The sequence below is a fragment of the Camelus dromedarius genome, chromosome 36 (assembly GCF_036321535.1).
Source record: "Camelus dromedarius isolate mCamDro1 chromosome 36, mCamDro1.pat, whole genome shotgun sequence".
Classification (NCBI taxonomy): domain Eukaryota; kingdom Metazoa; phylum Chordata; class Mammalia; order Artiodactyla; family Camelidae; genus Camelus; species Camelus dromedarius.
In genome coordinates, this window is record NC_087471.1 from 3,355,826 (window position 1) to 3,378,933 (window position 23,108).

The 23,108-nt window shown below is 39.5% G+C and overlaps 1 protein-coding gene across 1 annotated transcript; it reads right to left on the reverse strand.

The window, feature by feature from the left end:
- Nucleotides 1-4,795: 4,795 nt before the first annotated feature.
- Nucleotides 4,796-22,890, reverse strand: LOC135318424 (zinc finger protein 25-like). Its single transcript, XM_031442276.2, has 5 exons — nt 22,805-22,890; nt 21,041-21,099; nt 19,208-19,334; nt 10,507-10,602; nt 4,796-5,942 (listed from the first exon to the last, which is right to left on the reverse strand). The coding sequence occupies exons 2-5, from the start codon at nt 21,053-21,055 to the stop codon at nt 4,945-4,947; spliced, it is 1,236 nt and encodes a 411-aa protein (XP_031298136.2). The 5' UTR covers nt 21,056-21,099; nt 22,805-22,890; the 3' UTR covers nt 4,796-4,944.
- Between the last annotated feature and the right edge of the window lie 218 nt (nt 22,891-23,108).

Genomic DNA, 23,108 nt, shown 5'->3' on the forward strand with positions numbered 1-23,108 from the left:
CTTACAAATGATTGTGCAAATCTTAATTCTATGATCCATATATTCAGGAAATTGAGGAACATATTGCAAATGGGGAAAGATATATTCAAAACCATCTAAATCTTACTAACAGCCAGAGTGTGACACATAGGGGCATGATTTTCAACCTTCATCCATCCTCCAGATCTTTGCTGTGGGCTCTGTGATCCGAGCAAATTCAAACAAGAAAATAGGGTCCATTCCCATTTCAGAATTTTTTGGCTTTTTAGTGCAGGAGGGACAGGCCACTGGGATTTCTCATTTCCCCAAGCCCGGGGTGTCAGTGACTCCTTCTCACAGGCACGAAACTGTCCACATGGGCTGGGAGCACTCCTCTAGGTATGGCAGGTCAAGGTTATGAGAATCCCGATGGAGCTCACACTGGCTCCCGGAGGGCAGCGCCCACACAGGGAAAGGCAAGCGGGAACATCAGCGATTCCAGCCCCACCCGGCACGGCTGCAGAACACGCACGTGATTCCCGGAGAGGCGGGACCCTGCCTGCACCCAGCTCCACGGCAGTGGTGCCGAGGGTTCACCCAGGCAGGAGAGGAAGCTGGAACAGCTCCTCAGTTTTCCCTTGAGGAAACAGAACAGAACAGGGAGAATTTCAAGCCTAGCAGCATTATCAAAAACTGTGGAGATCCCCTTCTCATTTCTACTCCAGTATGTAGAAGAGCTTGGAAACTGTCAGTCCCATCTTCACAACAAGGAATTAAATAAAACAAATTAAGTGGACAGCACCTCTTTGATTCAGACAACTGAGGTCACTGGAGAAACAGCTGTCCCGATCGACGTGAATACAGAGAAACACAGCTTACCATATGTATAAGCTGCCAGGGCCGGAAAATGGTAAGTCAAATATAATCAAACTGCTGGAGACTGAGGAAGGAGGAACTTGGTATTTGGAAACTCTTGGGAGCACTTTCTCATGAGAAATGCCACATTCATCAGTTTTACATCAAAGAACCCCACCAATTTCTCCTGATGAAGGTCAGAGAAAAATCCTTTCATGTTTCCAGCAGGGAGAAGAAAAGGAGCCACTGTTAAAATGTCCAGAGCATTCTGCTGTGTCTGGTCTCAAGGGAAAACGACTTTGGCTTAAATGAATGACGGGGGGGGGGGGGGGGGGGTGAGCAGGGATACCCAACTCCAAGCCTCTCTAGCCTGTCTGCCTCGCCTACGGGGAGCAAAAAGCTGAGCAGCACTCCTGAAGGATACAGCCCAGGGTCACAGGTCAAGAAATAGACCGACACCTGATCATAGGATTACAGAGGGCTCGCCCCACCCCGCCACATCTTACCAGCTCATCAGCAGGGCTCTTGTACAACAGAAGACTGATCACAGCTAAAAGAACTGTAAGATTTAGACTCTAAGGAGGAGTTTCTAGGTAATCCCGAAGACAACCCAGGAGACAAAAACAAGGATACTGGGAGAAATTGATTTAGGCGCCTACAGCTACAGCAAACCACGGACATGCAGTGAACATGCTAGGATGAAGCCGAGCAAGGCAAACCCAAACCCGCCCACCGAGGTCCCATGTACCTTAGTTCCTGTTTCCCAATACATTACATTTGGCTTTCAACAAAAAAATCCCAATGAATAACGAGGGAAAAAAAAAAAAAACAGTATGAAGAGATAAAGCAAGCAAGAGAACCAGTCTTAGATACGCCAGATTTCTGAATTCATACACTGGGATTTTAAAATATGATTAACATGCTAATGGCACTCTGAAAAATGGACAACATGCAAGAACAGACGGACATCAGAAGCAGAGTAAGAAAAAACCTTTAAAAAAAAAAAAAGCTAGTAAAGAAAAACACTGCACTGGAAACGAAAATACCTTTGATCAGCTCCCAAATACCTTACACATAGTTCAGGATCAACCAGTGAACTTGAAGATGGAAACACAGCAAATTGAAATGCAAGGGAAAGAAAAGAAGAAATAAATGAAAAGGAACACAACACCCAAGAAATATGAGAACAAAGGAAGCAATGTACGTATAATTAGAATCCAAGAAGGAGAAGAAAAAGAAGTATTTGAAATAATCATGGCTTGAGAATTTTCAAAATTAGTGACAGACTCCCATCACAGATCCGGGAAGCCAGAGAATACCAAGCCACACAGAAATAAGAACACCTAGGTTTATCCTATTCAAACTTGTAGTCTACGGAGTATTATTTAAAAGCTAAATGAATTAATTCTAAGTGTACACTGTACTAGAGGCAAGCACTAAGGTCTTAAAAATTGTAATTTATATGCCAAGAAGAAAGAAAATGCATTCGTCTAAAATGCAGTTAAAATTATGCAAAGCAGAAAAAAAAAAGTGCAACGAAACAGATTTCTTAAAACATGACAAATATGCATGCATTACCTTAATATACCAATTATAAAAAGCAATCTCAGGGAGAATTAAAAACCTACCCAGATACATGACACCTACACATTGTCCCTGTGAATATAAAAACAGACACATTAGAAGTGAAGGGATGAAGAAAACACGCCGTGTTAACACACACCGAAAGACAACTACAGTAAGTGTGTGTGTTACTTTCAGACAAAGGGGACTCTGAGCACAGGAAGATCATAAGGGATACACAGGCGCATTACATAGTAGTAACGGGCGTGAGCCAAGAAGATTTAACAGTCCTTATCAGCATGCATCTAACACCAGTCCTCAAAACAGGTGAGGCAAGAGCTGGTAAGGGTTATAGTTTGAGATTTCAACAAGCTTCCATTTGGACTTGATGGATTCATCAGCCTAAACAGAGACGGAGTTGAACTGAGCAGCACCATCAATCAACGGCATCTAATCAGGATTTAGGGAACACTTTAATCTACAACAGCAGAATACACACTTTCAGGCTCTAGATGGAAACCGGACTGAGACAGACAACACTATGGGTCAGAGAGCATAAACTTAAAAGAAGTCATACAAATCGTTTTCCCAAACCGTAAGAGAATAAAGCTAGACATCAGTATAAAAAAAAAAAGAATAGCAAGAAATCTCAGTATCTGCAGACTGAAAAGCATACTTCTAAATAACATGCAGGTCCAAAAACTCTCCCATCATTTTAAAACATTTTGAACGAAAAAATAAAAATAAAAATAAAAATACAACCTTTTTCTGTTTACAATGAAAACAGTAAGTATCACTCTTCACAGCAGCTCTTCCCTTGAAACAGATTTGTTCTCCAAGCAACTGTTGAGATTTTTACACACAGGAATATGGTGTTCACACTAATCGCACTGCTGACCCTGAGTAAGTCTTACAGAGAACGGTGTTTGGCGTCTTGCCTGAAGAGGCAATTCAGTACCAACAGTCTTGTTTATACACACTGGCTAGAAGAGAAAATTGGAACACAGTATTTTGACCATTCCAATGTATCCTCTAAAGTGCCTGCATGATGAGAAAGTACGTAATTGCTGCTACACTCAGGTTGGGTTCCAGAACAATCAGGCTGAAGGCTGCCTTGCTGTGGAAGTTCCCCACATCCCTTAACTTCACAGGTAACACCCAATGAACAGTCTCGGTGAAAGGCTGTTCGTAGTGATTGATTTCAAGGATTTGACTCCTGCGTGGCCTCTGATGTCCAATGAGGGCTGAAATCTGGTTGAAGACTGTCCACACACAGTAAACAGAGGACTGAGTTTTTGTTCATGTTTGATCTCTTGTAGAAGAACTTCCTACATTTACTCCATTCCTGGTACTTTCCCTGCGTTCTCTGACGCTTCACTTCCAAAGCTTCCCCATGTCCATTACACGCATAGGGTTTGTCCTCTGATGTTTGCCAAGGCCTGACTTCTGGCCAAAGGTTTTCCTTTATTCAACATGTCAATAGGGTTTCTCCCCTCTGTGACTAACTTCTTTGATGCATTCTTAAGACCCGAGATGCTGTTAAACTTTTTCTCAAGGTTTACTGCATTTATAGGGTCTCTCTCCCTTGTGAATTCTCTGAAATCTTTAGGACTGGCTTCTTGCCAAAACCTTTCTCACATTCAACACATTTTCAGGTTCTCCCGTGTGAATTTTCTGATGCAGAGTTAGATGAATCTTTCTAAAAGAAAAGCCTCTCCACATTTATTACATTCATAGGATGTCTTTCTTTTGGACTTCTCTGATGCAGTTAGATGAGTCTTTCTATAGAAGGATTTTTCACATTCATTACACTCATAGGGTCTCTCTCCTGCGTGAGTTCTCTGATGCAGAGTGAGGTGTGACTTTCTATAGAAGGATTTTTCACATTTATTACACTCATAGGGTCTCTCCCCTGCGTGAGTTCTCTGATGCAGAGTGAGGTGCGATTTTCTATAGAAGGATTTCCCACATTCTTTACACTCATAGGGTCTCTCTCCTGTGTGAGTTCTCTGATGCAGAGTGAGGTGCGATTTTCTATAGAAGGATTTTTCACATTTATTACACTCATAGGGTCTCTCCCCTGCGTGAGTTCTCTGATGCAGAGTGAGGTGCGATTTTCTATAGAAGGATTTCCCACATTCTTTACACTCATAGGGTCTCTCTCCTGTGTGAGTTCTCTGATGCAGAGTGAGGTGCGATTTTCTATAGAAGGATTTTTCACATTTATTACACTCATAGGGTCTCTCCCCTACGTGAGTTCTCTGATGCAGAGTGAGGTGCGATTTTCTATAGAAGGATTTCCCACATTCTTTACACTCATAGGGTCTCTCCCCTGCGTGAGTTCTCTGATGCAGAGTGAGGTGCGATTTTCTATAGAAGGATTTTTCACATTTATTACACTCAAACGGCTTCTCCCCAGTGTGGGTTCTCTGATGTATTTTGAGGACTGAGTTCTGGTTAAAAGCTCTCCCACATTCAATACACTGATAGGGTTTCTCCCCTTTGTGCCTTCTCTTATGCCGAATAAGACAATGCTTTGTATAGAAGGATTTTCTACGTTCATTACACTTAGAAGTTTTTTGCTCTGTGTGGATTCTCTGATGCTGAGTGAGGTGTGACTTTCCAGAGAGATTTTCCACACACACTATATTCATAGCGTTTCTCACTTGTGTGTTTTCTCCGATGCAAAGTGAGGTCAGACATTCTACAGAAGGACTGTCCACACTGGTTACACTCACAGGGTTCCTCCTCTATGTGAATTCTCTGATGATTAGTGAGGTCACACTGTCTACAGAAGGACTTCCCATATCTGTTACACTCATAGGATTTCTGCCCCATGTGCCTTCTCTTATGCCAAATAAGACAATGCTCTGTATAGGACTTTCCACACTCATTACACACACAGGGTTTTTGCCTTGTGTGGATTTTCTGATGCTGAGTGAGGTGTGACTTTTTGGAGAGAAATTTTCCACACACATTACATTCACAGACTTTCTCACTTGTGTGTTTTCTCTGATGCAAGGTGAGGTCAGATTTTCTACAGAAGGACTGTCCACATTGGTTACACTCACAGGGTCTCTTCCCTGTGTGTCTTCTCTGATGTTCTCTGAGGTACGATATGTAAGTAAAAGTTTTCTCACATTCATTACACGCATAAGGTCTACCTCCAGTATGAGTTCTCCGATGTGCGATGACGTGTGTCTTGCTAGAGAAGGATTTCCCACATTCTTTACACCCACAGGGTTTTGCCCTGACTCCAGTTCTCTGATGCACACTGAAGGCAGTCTGAGAGCGCAAGGTCTGCCTCCTTATGGTATCACGACTGAAGTTCCCAACTGTGTCAAGTCTCTGAGATATAGTGAGGGCTGCGTTAGGACTGAAGTTCTTATTTCCAGTTTCAAAGGCCTCTGTTTCTGTGCGAGTGCTCTGATGCTCTCTGCAGTGTGACTTGTGGCTGGAAATTTTCTCACCTCTGTGTGCACCCTGCAGTTGAGTAAATAAGTCTTGCCGCAAATGTTTCCTTTGAGTTGCCAGGCTTTTCTCAAAGAGGTTATCAACACAGCAGCCTTATAAAGTAAAGAAAATAGACCATAGGAAGGGATAAATTGGTAGTTTGAGATTTGCAGATACCAACTACTATATATAAAACAGATAAACAAGTTTATACAGCACAGTTTATACATAGCACAGGGAACTGTATCCAGTATCTTGTAGTAACTTATGGGGAAAAAGAATATGAAAATGAATATATGTCTGTTCAGGTATGACTGAAGCATTATGTTGTACATCAGAAACTGACACAACACTGTAAACTGACTATACTTCAATAAATAGGTATATACAAAAAAACCTTTTTAAATAAAATTAAAATGCCTTATGAACCTTAAACACATTTCTTACGGGATGCAGCCTTCATACCTATGTCCTACACTGTATTTGTCTATTTTGTTTCTAGCTACCAAGTCTCCTCACAGTGAACAAATCCCAAGTGTATATTCCCTGTACTCTTCAGAGAAAAGGACAGCATGATTATGACGACTGGCACATACACAGCTGTATATTCCTTATTTTAAAAATAAGGAAACAAAGAGTAAATAGATAAAAGCTCTCAAAAGTGCTTCATTCAGGAAATTGGAAACAGAGACTGGGTGACTCATTACAAGCAGTAGGTAGAATTGGAAAAAAAAAAACAAAAAAACAGTAAGGGTTTCCAATGAATTCAGCCTGAGGAAGAACATCAGTGTCTACGTCCTCTTAATTCCAAACATAGATTATGTTGGTAAGATACTTCTTATTCTGCAAGCTTCCAGCTGGAGTTCTCTTTTACACTCTATACCTCAGCACTAAGATGACTTCATAATTGTACTTTCTCCTGATTAAAGACACAATTCTACAGCTCAAGCTCAAATTCTCGTCGAATTACTCATGCAAATACAAACATATGTGAAGTGTAAAGCCGATGAGAGGTTAACTACACTCTGACCCGGAGTGAACTCATTTCTGTATAGTGGTTCTGCTCACTTAGTTTATTACACCACAGTTGTTCAACAGCAACCCTCTCCTGAACATCGAATCATAAATTTCCCCTTTCACCATGATGACTCATTCTCCTAAAACTAGTCTTAACCATGACTATTCTCTACAAACGCATCCCATCTATTTCTCATCATATAGTTTCTACTAACTGAGATCCTGAAAGATTATGTTTCAACCAATTTCCACAAGCCTATTTAGAAACAGCCTTTTGATTCACTTCTCATGGAAGTTGCTTGCATAGGTCCGACTGCTCTTCCCAAACCTACTTTCATCTTCTATGCGAAGTCCCAACCCTGTGCTAAAAACCTAAGAAGTCACCGAACACGGCACTAAATACCACAGATAAAAAGAGGTAAGTGGCATCATGCAGGAAAATGAACTTTTTTTTTTTTTAATATAAACCAACTTCAGGCTTGTTAGATGTTCTAGCTGCCACTCTAAAACCCCACAGTATTTTCCAGTCTATTTTGGCCAGGCTATTTCTCCCTCAGTGGTGTATTAACAATAATATTTCTCACATCCAACAATTATCTTCTCTTCACATTTGTTCTCTATGTAACCCTACAGCCCATCTTTAGCACTATGACTAATTTAGGTAACTTTTGAGGGAGTACTATTTCTTAAACTTGACCAAAAAACTACCTTCTTAGATCTTCCCACCACTAATTTGCAATCTCACAGTAAGTACTGCCTGTATCATTACTCATAACAATGAATAAAAAGTACACATCTACCCTGATGTGCTCACAGTTTTAAATAACCTATAATCACATAAATCAGGAAGCATCTTAAAATTGATGGCAAGTCCAGTTTTCTAGCTATCCTTAAAATAATGGTCTTTCTACTGATATAAAACAAATTTATGAAACAAATTTATGCAGCTTTCCCCCCCTTATGTGAAACGGAACTCTAATTCTCTGACTATTTTTGCACCCCCTCTGTGATATAAAATAAATTAGTGGTGCTCAAAAAAGCAGCACACTTCAGAGCTAACCAGACCACTTTTGAAGGTTCAATGCCAACGTAAACAATGATTCAGAAGTCAAAGAAATGTGACTGCTGCGTCCATAAATATGAAATACCTCTCTCCTACCTGGCTCTAGGTCAATCTAACGTAATTATAAAGTATTAATTATATTACATCCCAAAATATGCAGAAATAAAATAGAGAATATTCTTTTTTGGTGGATTACAATACACCTGATATACACACACATGCTTTAAGTATATTATTACTTTGAGAATGTGTGTATGTTTTAATATTCTTGTTCTGAGTAACAAGATACTCTTTAGTTTTTTATGTTTCTGACCATTATTTATATGGCATTTTCCTACATGTTTCCTACTTCTGCTGTTTGATTCCGTATGCGTAACTTTGATTTTAGATGCACAGACCCTGATTGCCCTGCAGCAGATAACAGTTCATTGTATTACTACATTACGATTTAATTTTAAATTCACTTATAAATACTGAGGTTCTTTCCCAATTTGGGCTTTTTAACAAACGTATGAAGACAGCCTTATATTTGTCTCCCAGTGAAAATACGCAGGACTCTAAAGGATAAACGTGGGAGTTGAACTGCTGAGTCATGGGGAACATGACTGCTAAACTTTAAAGAAAATGTTAAGTGGTTTTCCCAAATAGTTACACCAATTAACATTGCTCTCTGCCTTGCAGTTGTTTCTCTGCAATACATTCTCATACTCTTGGTATCATATACTTCTCCATGTTAAAAACTGAGTAGGTATAAAGTCATATTAAATTGTGACTTGATCTAAATTTGTATTTCCCATATTACTAAGATTAAGCAATTTTTCTATGTATGTCAGTGATTCCCTTCCTTGGGAAATGTTTGTTCATGGCTTTTACCTTTTGAATGGGTTCCCTGACTTTTTATATACATTTTAAAAGTTCAATAATTAATATATACTTGATACTCAGGTTTTTTTCTCAGGTAGCTAAATCAGTGAATGGAGTATTTTAAATATCTACTCGGTATAGAGTTTATATTCCAGCAGAAAAAGACAGAAAACAAAACATGTGAAAATAGTATATTAGGTGATGAGTGGTTGGGAGAAAAATACAACAGAAGAAAAGAAGACACAGACCATTTAAGGATGGTAACAGAAAGCCATACTAAGAAGATACTTGTCTTACGATCATCTCCCACTGCCTGGATCTACATACAACTATTCTGTCCATTTTAAAAAACAGCACAGAGTGACTACCCATGGAACTATCATCTGCATCAAGAAATAGAATATGACTGGATTAGTGAAACTTCAGAACTTCCTTGAAAACAAGTTACTGTTTCACTGCAGGTCACGTCACCAGAAACTTAATAGTAATTACTTGCTTTCACATTTCTCCTGTTTTACAGCTTTCTTCTAGAGGCCTTAACAATTTGCAAGTTTAGGGAAAAAAATATGCAATATGTGGAAAAGGAGTATCTTTAAAAAAAAAAGTAATGGGATGTCATCCTGATTTTTTTAATGTTTAAAAGTAGGAACGCAAATACATATTTTAAAGCTCACAAATCAATATTTATATTTGACATTCAAAAGCTAAAAACCAAGAGATTATAAAAGAAACTAGAGTTGGGTATAAAACTATGAGGAGGAAGAGAAAGCAAATATTTTAATTCCATAACTGGTTCCATATTAGGTGATTACTAGATCCTGTCTAAATAAATAATTACTAAGCTATTGCCGGAGATTACAATTTTTAAGTTACTACTTATGCCAAAGTACAACCTATCTAAATTATTAGAATAAAAACACACTTATTGAAAAAAGCAAAGAAAACAGGCCTATCACTGAGAAGTCCCTTTAACGGTCTACAAACACGGCCTTACAGAAGAAACCACTAGTCGATCAGTACCAATGAGCTAATGTGAACTATTAGGAGAAAACGCTACTAGTCTACCAGAAACATACCTAAAGTTAATTTGTAAAATAGAAATACACATTTGTAAATTAAGCAAAAATTTAAACATAATTCAGGATTCACTGATCTTACTCAAGGCTGAAATCAATTTTTTCAAAATTAAATGAAAGGTTATGCACATTACTGAACAAAATCTCCTAAGTATTTCTGTGAAACTTGAGAAGCTCATTATTAAGACATATTATAGAACTTCTGTAATCAATATGAAATGGTACTAGTGTGGAGGTAACTAAACAGGCTAGAGAAAGAACAGAGAAACCAGGAGCTGACACATGATTTACTGACTCTTGACTTCTATCCATTGTGGTACTGCATAAAGCTGGAGAAAATTACTCCTGTGAAACAGAGGTAAACTGCATGTTTAAATGGAAAAGTTTATACCATTTACATTTAACATTATCATCTATGTATTTGGATGTCTCCCTTCCAAATTACTAACTGCAAGACGAGAACATCAATGTGCTTATGCTCCCATCTCTTTTCTCACACACCCCCTTACCACATTACACTAGGGCTGCTCTTTCGAAACTTCAAGATGTAAGTGCTCAAAATGGAGACGATTTAAACCATTTCACGGTGTCTACCTCTAACTGAAAACTTTGGATGTAATTCCCCTGGAGACCTGTCTACAGAACTCAGTAACTCACCTGCATGGCTCTTCGTTAGAAATTCATTCTCTAATAACAAGGGATCTTCTCTTCGCTCCAACTTGAAGATTATGTCCGGTTTTGTAAACCAGTACCCTGTAAATGGGAAATAATGCAGAACCTGGATCAGCTCCATTGCCTGTAACGCACATGAATGTGAAGGAAGGGTTACAGGAGTAGCATACTGATGGTGCACATCTGAGCTTTCCTTTGGAGAGGAAACTACAAAGACATTTTTTTCTCCAAGGAAATTCATCTCTCAAGCCCATAAATCATAAAAAAAAAAAACACTGAGTCTACATATACAGAGATTTAAATAAGGCTCTGTATAGGAGCTTCCAGTAATGGACGTGATGGTACAAGAGGAATGATGTAACATGTCAAACAACTGGAAATCATACAAAGTTGATAAAACAATGACCCTTAGACATTACACACTGGACAACACTGAAAGACAAGCATCTGTGAGAGAAGGGGAAAAAATAGAATTTCTAGATTACTATATAGGAAAAAGACACCAAATCACAGCCAACCAATCTCAGTCACTACAAAAAGCAGCACTGGTGTGTTCAGGGAAGCCAAAACAATTACAATTTCTAAAGTGTACGTTTTCAGAGGGAAGAGGTACACTGACAGCCTGGAAGATCTAACAGAAAGGTCACCTTGAGCAAGTTTGCACGTTCAACTAAGAATACTCTCAACAATAGAGAGAAAGAAAACAGATGCAATAGCTTGGAAAATTCCCAAAGAGTCACAGAGACATGCTGCCTGGAAAGAGTGGGCAGATCTTCTGATCCATGAGGTACTAGACATTCTGTTCCCAAAAGGGTCTATTATCCTGCTAGAGCAACCAAATTAGTCCTAAATTAAAGATGCTCTAAACCTGAGATAACAATCAACAATTAATTTAATTACTTGAATTAAACTAAAGTACCAGCAAGGACTGAAAAGATGAAAATTTCTCCCAAATCATTTATTGCACTCACAAAACATGCCTCAAAGTATTTACACAAATATAACAAAATCTAGCAACCAACAATGTAAAAATCACAATAAGCAGTAGACTACCAAAACTGAACAAATATGGAAGAAAAACACGATTCAAAAATCAGGAGAGAAATCAATCAATGGAACAGAACAAGAAATGTTGCCTGAAATAAAATTAGTCTTCAGAGACATTAAAACTGAGACATGACTCACAGCGGAAAAAAAACGTGACAATAAATACATGTATGTTCATGTGTAACCGAAAAATTGTGTTCTACACTGGAATTTGACACATTGTAAAATGACTATATAACTCAATAAAAGAATGTTAAAAAAAAAAAGTAGAAAAACTGAAACATGAAAACATTAGTATAAATCACACTAACCACACAATAAGCAAACCAATGTTGGAGTGACTACACAGTACCAAACAAAATTCAGAGAAACAAAGATTACCAGGAGTAAAACTAAACTCTGCTATATTCTAAAAGGGACTATTTATCAACAGGATATAAGAATCCTAAATGGTTTACCACTTGAAAACAGACCTTCAAAAGGCATAAAGTAAATCCTATTTAAAAATACAGACAAATGAATTATACTTGGAGAGCCACAGTCCTCTCTCAATATTTAAAACATTACATAGAAGCCTTGTGCAATACGATCAGCCCACTGGCTAACTCCATTGAGATAAAGCATTATTTTCAATCACATATGGAATACTCATAAGGATCTTATGCTAGACACTAAAAGAAGTTTCAATACATTTCATAAGATTGAAAATGCATGAAATAGTGTTCAAAGTAACAACAAACAGAAAAGTAAACAAAAAATTGTAATAGTAAGGCATAAGGCTTTGTATTTCTTTTTGAAAACTGCTTTAGCTGTATCACACAAAGGTTGATGCGCTTTTATTTTCATTTAGTCCAAAATATTTTCATAAATATTCTGTGATTTCTTGTTTGAGTTAATATAGTCAAGATGGCAAGACTCTGGAAGTTGAGCTACAGGTTCTATACAACCCCTACCAAAATCTCAGCGCAAATCTTCTACAGAAATGGATAAATAACCCTAAAATTCATATGGAAATGCAAGTGACCCAGAATACCTAAAACAAACTTCATAAAGAACAAACTTGGCAGGTTCACACTTTCAACTTCAATTACTCTTTGTTTACAAACAAACAAAAACTTCCTGTCTCTCATCTATATTACTCTTACACTCTACTCAGAGAATACTTTTGTCTTCACAGTAACTCTTCACTGCTGGTCACTGAGTGTGCAGAGGTTTTTCCCACCACCAAGCAACAGTGCAACACCAGAAAGGTGCCCTACAATCCAGTTCAGTTCAGACACTAACTACTTGGAGTTACCATCAGATCCCACAGGTGAGGGGTTCAGTCCGACAAGACTGCCTCTCCTCACATTTCAGATGCCAATTACAAGTCCAGCCTGCAACCTGTACTCCTGAACACCTAGTTACAAATGGATAGTCCCACATCCTTGTCTTCAGGTGCAGTTAATTTGCTAGAATGGCTCACAGAACTCAGGAAAAGTTTACTATTACTAGATTGTCACGTTTATCATACAGTTCAGAAACAGTAAGATGAATAAGCTGACAAGAGCCTAGTTTCCATGCCCTCTGCAGAAGTGTCGGCCTCCCGGCACCTGCATGTGTTCACCAACACTGAAGCTCTCTGAACCACATAGTTCATCCAGCCCCCTTCTCCCTCCCTAGAGGTCAGGGGATGAGCCTGGAAGTCCAAATCCTCTCATGCCTAGGTTGGTATCCCTGGCAACAAGCCTACATCCTTAGGGGGTTTCTAAAATCACCTCATTAACATGAACTCAAGCAAGGCTGCATGGAGCTTGATATGTATGCTAAAAGCCAACTTAATCCCTCTTCACTTAGGAAATAGCAAGGGTGTTAGGAACTTGGGTCAGGAACAGGCATGAAGAACAAATTTTATCTTTCCTCCCATAAACACATATCATACTATACTGCTAAGGTAGTACTGGGGTAAGAACAGACATTAATAAGTCTACATGTAGACTTAGAAAACAATGGACTAGAACTGAGAGTCCAGAAATAAACCCTTACAAATGTATGAACAACTGAATTTCAACAAGGGTGCCACAATTCAATGAGGAAAATACAGTCTTTTCAACAAACGGTGTTGGAACATCTGAACCTTCAATGCAGAAGAACGAACCCGCACCCTCTACCTCACACTATCTATAAAAATTAACTCAAAATGAGTAACACACCTAAATGTAAAGACTAAAATCACAATGTAGAAAAAAAACACAGGCGCAAATCTTTATGACTTCGGGTGAGGAAAACTTTTCTAAGAAATGACAAAAACAAGCAAAAGAAAAAAAGAGATCAACTGGATATTGTCAAAATTAAAAAAAAAAAAATGTGCTTCAAAGAACTCCATGAAAGAAGTATGGAGAAAATACTTGTAAAACATGTAACTACTAAACACACCTGTATTCAGATTGTATAAGAAATCCTAAAAGTCTACAACGAAGAAAAGACAAAGAACACAAATTACAAAAGGAGAACAGATGTGAACAGACATTTCACCGAGGAACACACACAGTCAATAAGCAATCAGCACACGAAAGATGCTCAACATTAGGCAGGTGCAAATCACAACTATAATGAAATCCCACTTCACACTCAACAGGATGGCTTTAAAAAAAAAAGCAGATAATACCAAGTATTAATGTAGATGCGGTGAAACTAGAACCCTCATTCATTGCTGGTGGGGTGGTAAAATGGTGCCACAGGTTTGGAAAATTGTTTTGGCAATTCCTAAAATTGTTAAACAAGAGTTACCATATCACCCAGTAATTTCATTCTAATTATACACCCAGGAGAATTGAAAACTGCTCAAAGCACCATTACTTGTAACAGTCAAAACAGAAGCAACCCAAAGTCCATCAAGGGTAATCAAAATATGACATATCCATAAAACCAAATATTACTTGGCCAAAAAGTGAGCTGGATTACTGATACAGATGCAGCATGGATGAGCCTTAAATGGACCATGCTAAGTGGAGAGGTCACTCAAACAGCAATGCATTCTGTGATTCCATTTACAGGAAACGTCCGGAACAGGCAAATCTCTAGACACAGAGCACATTAACAGCTGCTAGGGGGTGGGGAGCAGAAATGGAGGCACTATGTGATGAAATGATTCTAAAATTAAATCGTGGTGAAAGTTCATTATCTCTGGGAACATATTAAGAATAATGAATTACACAAATTAAGACTGTGAAGTTTTGTGCATCAATTATATCTCAACAAAGCTGTTATTACAAAAAAAAAAAAATTCTGACAAAGAAAAGTCCAGGTCCAGATAGCTTCTAAAGTGAATTCTACTATGAACTTTTAAGGAAGAAATGACATTAATTTTATAGCACTAGGAAAGGGAAAGAAAGAAATAGCTGACACCGAGCAACTATTTAAGGCCTTTGACTAATATCACTTAGTGATAAATAAATGAAGTCTTTTCCATTAAATCATAGTCTGTTCAAAAACAGAAATTAAAACGCAGAGATATCAGGAAGATATAAAAGTATCTTTACTTACAAATCATACTATTTAATATGTAAAAATGTTCTAAGGAGTCTTCAAACATGTAGAAGAAACAAGTGAAGTCAGCAAGATACAAAGATATAGTATCAATGAATAGAAACTATAATTCTATGTAATTCCAAAAAATTATTGGAAATTCAAGTTTTAAAAATATCATTAAAGACAGCATCAAAAGATTTAAGGACACATTTCACAAAACAAGTTGAAGACAAGTACACTGGAAACTACAAAATACTGAAAAAGAAGCATTAAAAGCTAAGAAAAGAGAAGAGTTTTCACAAATCAGAAAGATTCAATCTTAGCAGATGTAAATTTCCCCCCAAATGATCTACAGATTCAACACAATCTTTATAAAACCCACTAGAGTTTCAAGAACAACTAAATTCTTTTACAATCCATAGGGATAGGAAAAGAACCTGTAACAGCCAACAGAAAAAGTTAAGTGAAGTTATTCTTCTTTCCCACTATGCAGTCAGATTAATCAAGATAGTGCACCACTAGTGTTGAGACAGGTATTTTGATAAATAAACCAGAATGATATTCAGGTCAGCCTACGCACATACAGTCAATTTATTTCAACCGGTGCCAAGGCAACTGAACAGGGAGAGATAATCAGTTCAACAATTACAACTTCAGCCCACAAAAAAAAATCACAATCCATATCTCACACTACGTACAGAGATTCCATGGACTTACATGTAAAGTGTAACTTAAATGCAAAGTGCATACCAAGAAAACTTCTAGAAGAAAAATATAGGAGAAAATCTGAAAGACCTCTGCTTAGGCAAAGAATTCTTAAAAAGGGGGAAACAGAAGAATGCGAAAATAAAGCATATATTAAGTTGGACTTCATCAACATAAGACCTTTCACTATATTGTTTAGGAAATAAAAAGGCCCAAGTATCCGACCTCCTACAGATCAAGAGAAAAATTTTCCAAGACGTGTATGTTATAGAAGCTTTCAATTTAAACTGTATAAAGAATTTTTTCAACTAATTCAATTAAAAAAGAATTATTTCTATTGCATTTTAACACAAAAAAGTCAACAAAACAAATGGGTAGGGATCTGAGCATACTTTTTATAAAGATATACTAATGGCCGAACAGCTTTAAAAAGTTGTTCTGCATCATTATCAAAGGGAAACGCTAATTAAACACCAAGCAGATACAACAGACTCCAAATAAAAAGATCAAGACTCATTGGGTTTACAATACAAAATAATGGTGAAAGTGTGGAGCAATTGGAACCACTGTGTGTTGCTAACGCCCCAAAAAATGACAAATTCATTTTAAAACCACTTGGCAGCTGTTCTCTTTCTTCCTTCATTACACAGGCCTACCTCAGAGATGCTGCAGGTGTGGTTCCAGATCGCCAGAACAATGTGAACATCAGAATAGCGAGTCACACACACATTTTTTGGTTTCCCAGTACGTATAGAAGTTCTGTTCACATTACAAAGCAGACGATTATGTGTGCAACAGCATTACATCTTAAAAAAGAAAATGCACACACCTTAGCTTAAAAACACTATATTGCTGAAAACAAAACAAAACAAAGCACTGACCATTAACTGAGGCCTCTGTGAGTGGTAATCTTCTTGATGGTGCACGGCCCTCATTACTGATGGCTGCTGACTATCAGTGACGGTTTCTGAGGGATAGGGTGGTTGTCGCAATTTCTTAAAATAAGACAATAATGAAGTCTGGGACATGCACTGACTTCCTTTTATGACTGACAGCTCCATGACAAGGAAAGGTACTTGCCAGCACCTTCCTCACAGTTACACATCTTTCACAACTAGAGTCAACCCTCTCAAAGCCTGCAACTACTTTATCACCTAAGTTTATGTAATATTTTGAATACTTTATTTCAATGATCTTTATTGTCTTTACCAGAAGTAGATTCCAGCTCAAGAAAACTTTCTTTGGTCCTTCAAGAAACATGTCCATATTCACTAAATTTTTTTCATGGGAGTGCAGCAATTTAGGCTCCACTTCCAGTTCTCCTGATTTTCCCACTACATCAGCAGACACTTCCTTCACTGACGTTTTGAGCCCCCCAAACGTACCCCTAAGTGTTAGAATCAACTGCTTCACACTCCTGTGGAAGTAGATACTGTGACCCCTTCCCATGACTCACAAGTGCTCTTACGGCGTCTGGAACAGTCAGTCCTTTCCAGGAAAGATCAACCGACCTTGTGGAGACCCATCAGAGCAAATCACTATCTACGGCAGCCTTACAAAACGGATTTCTCAAAGAATATGACTTGACAGTCAAAACGCCTCCTTGAAGAACGGGCTGCAGTATGGATGCTGTTAGCACACATGAAAACGACACCAATCTCACTGCACATCTCCATCTGAGCTCCTGAGTGATGAAGTACACTGTCAACGAGCATATTCTGAAAGCAATCCTTCTGAGCAGGAGGTCTGACAGTGGGCTAAAGATACTCAGTACCATGAGGTCAACAGACGTGCCATCATCCGGGCTCTGCTGTTCCATTCACAGAGCACAAGCAAAGCAGATTCAGCATAATTTTTAAGGGCCCTAGGATTTCCAGAATATTAAATGAGCACTGGCTTCAATTTAAAAGTCACCAAGCTGCACTAGTCCCTAACAAGTCAGTCAGTCTATCCTTTGTAGCTTTGAAGCCAGGCATTGATGTCTACTCTCTACCTAAGAAAGTCCCAGATGGCATCTTCTTCCAATAGAAGACTGTTTCATCTGCATGAACTCTTACGTAGTGCAGTCACCGTCATTAACTCTAGCTAAACCTTCCGCATAACCTGCTGCAGCTTTTACATCAGCACTCGCTGCTCCCCCGGCACATCCCCCTTAGACAGACGGAATTGTTAATAGGTCTAATTTCAAATCTGTTTTATCTCGGGGAATAAGGAGGCCTCAGGAGGGGAAGAAAGATGGGGGAGTGACCAGTGGTCAATGGAGTAGTCAGATCACACACAACATTTATCAATTAAGGTTAAAGTCTCATATGAGTGCAGTTCATAATGCTCAAAAACAATTGCAACAACACCAAAGACACAGAGCAGCACGACAAATGTAATAATGAAAGTGCTTGAAACACTGTGAGAATTACCACTTGTGGCACAGAGAGACCAATGAGCCAACGCTGCTGGAAAACGGGCGCCAAGAAAGGGTCAATGCAGGGGACTGCCACAAACCTTCCATTTTGCAAGGAAAAATAATAGCTGCGAAGTCAATAAAGCAAAGCACAGTAAACCAAGAAATTCCTGTAGTTACAAGTAATTGTCATGAGACCAGGAAACCACCACTTGGGCCTTAAACATGGGAATAAAAACACAGTCACACACAGACTTGGGTGGTAAACATCCGAAGGAGATTTATTTATGATACCACTAAACGCCAAAGAACCTAAATGTCCTTACTGGCAATTGATAATACACAACATACAACAGAACATTGCTCATCAATACAAATAACAAACACAGAAGGACCCTGCTGTTTATCTATTTTATATACTGGTTAGTATCCACAAACACTATACAAAAAAATGGATAAACTACAGGGCCTACTGTATACCACAGGGAACTATATCCAGCACTTTGTAACAGCCTATAAGGAAAAAGAATATGAAAACATATATACGTGTGTGTGTATATATATGGCTCAATCACTATGTTGTACACCAGAAATTAACACATTAAACTGACTATGCTTCAATTAAAAAAGATACACGTAACAGCATATGAATCTCAAAAGATTTATGCTATGTGAAAGAAGTCACAAAAAAAAATAGTATATAAATAAAGTGTGATTCCTTTTATATGAAGTTTCAAAAAAGGCGAAAGTATTGAAAACAAACGAGGACCAGTAATTACCAGAAAACAGGTGGGAAGAGGCCTGACTGAGAAAGACTACAAGGGAAATTTTTACGTGAGCGAAATAATCTGTATCATGATTTTGGTGATACAGCTATACAGTTTTCAAAATTGACTGGATCATACTTAGAAACCTGCTGAATTTTATTTTCTGTTAATTATACCTCAATATAGGTGATTTTTTAGAAAGAAGAAGAAACAGAAAAACAATCGCACTCCAGGGAGAGCGCGCGGCAGAGGGGCTCACCCACTGAGACGAGGTGGCGGTAGTTCTCCAGCATCACGTCTCGGTACAGGGTCCTCTGAGCGGAGCTCACGTGCCGCCACTCCTCCTGGGTTAACGCCACAGTCACGTCCTCGAATGACACCGACATCTGTGAAAGCACATTTCCCATCACTCTGAACAGTTCAAATTAGGTGACATGGGAAATACCTTCGGAACTAACTCCTGTCATGTTTATGGTTCAGAATTTCAGACAAAAGCCTGACACTACACTCTTTATTTGCAAGGCCCCAGGGAAGCAGGCATGTTCATACTTTCGGCTATGCCTTCAAAATTCATCCAGAAGTTGATCACTTCAAAGTACAACTGCTAACAGCATTCTTTCTTGAAAGGAGTACTGAAGGAGTCTGCTAACTCATCTGTCTCCACCACTGCCTCACAAGGGTCCACTCTCAGAGTTATTATTTTAAATTATGTCAGGTCATTTCATTTCCCAGCACATGAATCTCTAAACAACCTAGTAAACAGAGATAAATATTATTTTCAAAAATGAAGAGACTGAATACAGTGGAGATGGCAGTTCTCCACAAAGAGATCCTCAGATTCAATGCAATCACAATCAAAAGCTTAGCAGGCTTTTTTAGATTCACAAGCTGACTCTAGTAGTTACAAACAACCTACAATATGAAAACAATTCAGAAAAAAGAGCAAAGTTTAAGAACTGATGTTACTTGATTTCAAGACATACCACACAACCACTATATGATACTGTGAAACAGTATGTGATATTAACAAAAATGAAAGACAGGTGAAAAGAAAGTCCAAAAATGACACATACACATATACATACACATACTCACTGAAATGAGATGTTGGAACAATTCAAAGGACAAAGTATATTCTGACAAAAATCATGCCAAACTAATACAACTCCATTAGAAAAAATAAATAAATAACAATAATCTTCATTCATATCTTGCATCCCGTTAATCAATTCAAAATGATCACAGACCTCAATCAGTTGGCTTGAAGCTTAGATTTTAAGAGTCATATAAATACACCTGTCACAGAAAGAAATTGACAGCTGGTGTACTCAAGGGGCAATCAGCAAGATGGTTTGAGTGTCTGCTCCTTCAAACCAGCAACACATCTGGTTGCTGTCGGATCAGGATTCCCTGAATTAAAGTACAAATTTTAAATATACAGAAATAGGAATTACTGACATAACAGATATAGTAAGAAAATACTATCAGCAAGCTTATGAAAATACAGGTAAAAACAGATAAAAATGTACAATTTTCTGTGAAATAAAGAGATGAAATGAAGCAAAAACAGAAGAAAACGAGGAACAAAAGGGGGAAGGAAGAAGACGGGAGAAGGGAAAAGAGCAGAAGTGTCCCTGTAAGACTGGTACAACCCTGACACCACAAATCCTCAGGGACACAAGACAATAAAATTACAGGCTAAGCTAGTTGGTGATTACAGCAATTAAAAATCAAATATGTTAGCAAGAAGATGTCACTTATAAATCTACAAACAAAACCAAAAAAACTCACACCCATTAGCAAGCAGGGTCTACACAGGAACTCAAGAGTTAGCTAACATTTTAAAATCCATTAGACTACCTCTAATATTTGTATATTAAAGAAAACAAGCTATGCCTTTAGGCCAAAAGATACGAAAAGGTACTCAATTTAATTCAGCGTTCAGTCATGACTCAAGTAAAGTCTTACCAAGCTGATTATAAAGGGGAAATAACTTCCCTTGGCAATGGAAGTGAAACACAAGATCAGAGCAATCTGAAATCAAGAGTTAAGTCCATCACAGTACAAAGTGGGGAATGAATAAAGGACTCACCTCACATACTCTCATTTTCTGCAGCTCTTGGGAGACTGCGGAGGACTGTGAAGATTCAGCTGAGGGGACAGAAAGAGGACAGGGTCAGGACACCAGGCCTGCCTTACACTCCCTGCTTCCACCTCCCACCACCTCCGCACCCAGCTGAGGAGCAGCCTCCCTTTGGCCCCTGAAAAGGGAAGGGAAGGACCCTGGGGAAGCACCACCTGTCCTTTTTCTAGTTTCAAATGATCGTGGGACTTAAACCTATCACTTCTTATTGCGGTAAAATAACTTTGTCTATTGATTTGAACAATACAAATAAAAAAAAAAACATGATTAAAATACCAAAGGATGACAGTATTTCAGCAAAAATTAACAGCAGGAAAAAAAAGCCAAATGCATGCTTTATGTGTTTCTCCAGCAAAATTGTTTACCCCTTGAGTTAGAGAACCCACCAAAAGCTCAGTAAAAAGTATAGGATGCTTAAAGGCAATTTTCTAAAAAACGTTTTCTTTTAAGTGGGCTGCAGCTTCTTAAAAGGGAGCCTTGAGAGTTTCTTCTGATGGCTTAACTGTACGGACGCGCTGTTCCACTCCTGACTCTCTCACCATCGGGTGAGCCTGGAGAAGTCACCTGCCCTCTCAAACTCAGTACCACCCTGCCCACCCGAGATTCAGATCTGCTGTTTTATGTGTTTAATGCAGATGGTGACACCGATACCATGAGATAGTTGTGAGGCTTATGTAAACCTCCAAACAAAGAGATCCAAGTGTCCTCTAAACACAATAGCAGTCACTAAAGGAGTCACAACATGGCTTCCCTGACGCCAAGAGGCTTACAGAGCTCACTGTGATGAACTTGTTTTCTTGGAGTTCTAATAATGTTTTTCTCCTTGCTACTGCTATTTTTAACTTGCTTGAATTTACCTGCTTGGCAACTCCCACCCTATGATGAACGCCCTACCCTAAATAACTTGTATCCAAAACCCAGAAGCTGTTTTTCAGAAAGAAGGTCGTGGAACAGTAACATTGAAGCAATATCCAGAGCCCCCATGATACTAGAGGACTCAGGCCCGATAACGCCAAGGCTGGGGGCAGGAACCTCCTCAAAGGACCACCAGAAGTTTCCCAAATGCAAGATAAACTTTTGTAAAAGACCACTGTTAGCTGTCACCGACAAGCTCCTTCCCGTTTGCCTGTACAACCAAGCCCTAACCCTAGGTGAATTCACAGTCTACGGCACTACCCTCCCGTTAACTCGCCTTTGCTGGGCAACGCAATAAAGCTGCTCTTTACTTTGCTCCCCAAATTCTGCCTCCGAGTTTGAATTCGTTTTTTGGCGTGCAGAGGCCAATTTTTCGGCAACATTACCAATTCCTGGTGCTTAGTCCCCGGCACTTTTCTAAGTCATTTTACAACTGGTCCCACACCTAACTCTCACCTCAACGCCATAAAGCAGACATTTTTTAGCCTCATTTGCACGGGGGCGACGTGACCCTCCCCCAGGTCACTGCTCCCGGCCCCAGCTACAGGTGACACAGGTGGAATTCGCCCAGTCTCTCTGGCTCCCACGCAGGGCCGGCCCCGCAGACCCCCTCACCCCCCACCTGCCGGGCTGCTCGCGGCCCGCCCCGGCCCAGCGCTCCCCACCCCCACCCCACGCCCCCATCCCACCCCCCGCGCGCACAGCCCTACCCGTCAGGCCGCCGAGGGGCCGGGTCCACGGCCCCCACACGCCCCGAGCGCCCGCCCCCCGGACGAGACCGGACGCGAAGGGCCTCACCTACACCCCCGGGGTCCGGGTCCCGCCAGGGCCCGGGCACATCAGGGGGCTTCCCGCTGCCGCTCCCGCCACAAGAACTCAACAAATCTCAGGGCCTCAAGTACACTCACACCGGCAGCTTCAAGCCCGCGACCCAGACAACCGGAACTTCCCTGTCAGAGGCGGGCGGTGGCGGAAGTGAAGAGGCGGGGGCTAGGCTGCACATGCGCACTGGGGGCCCTGAAGCCCAAGAGGGCGGTGCATCGGGAAAGACTACAGTTCCCATTATGCCGCGCGCTTTGGTGTGACTTTGAAACCTGAAAGT

What these genes read in the sequence shown, in the direction of transcription:
- LOC135318424 (XM_031442276.2), bottom strand. An exon ending in CCGCCACCTCGTCTCAGTGG is followed by an intron (nt 10,603 to 19,207) that starts GTGAGCCCCTCT and finishes TCCCATTTACAG; the next exon opens with GGTACTGGTTTACAAAACCG. An exon ending in TCTAACGAAGAGCCATGCAG is followed by an intron (nt 5,943 to 10,506) that starts GTGAGTTACTGA and finishes TTACTTTATAAG; the next exon opens with GCTGCTGTGTTGATAACCTC.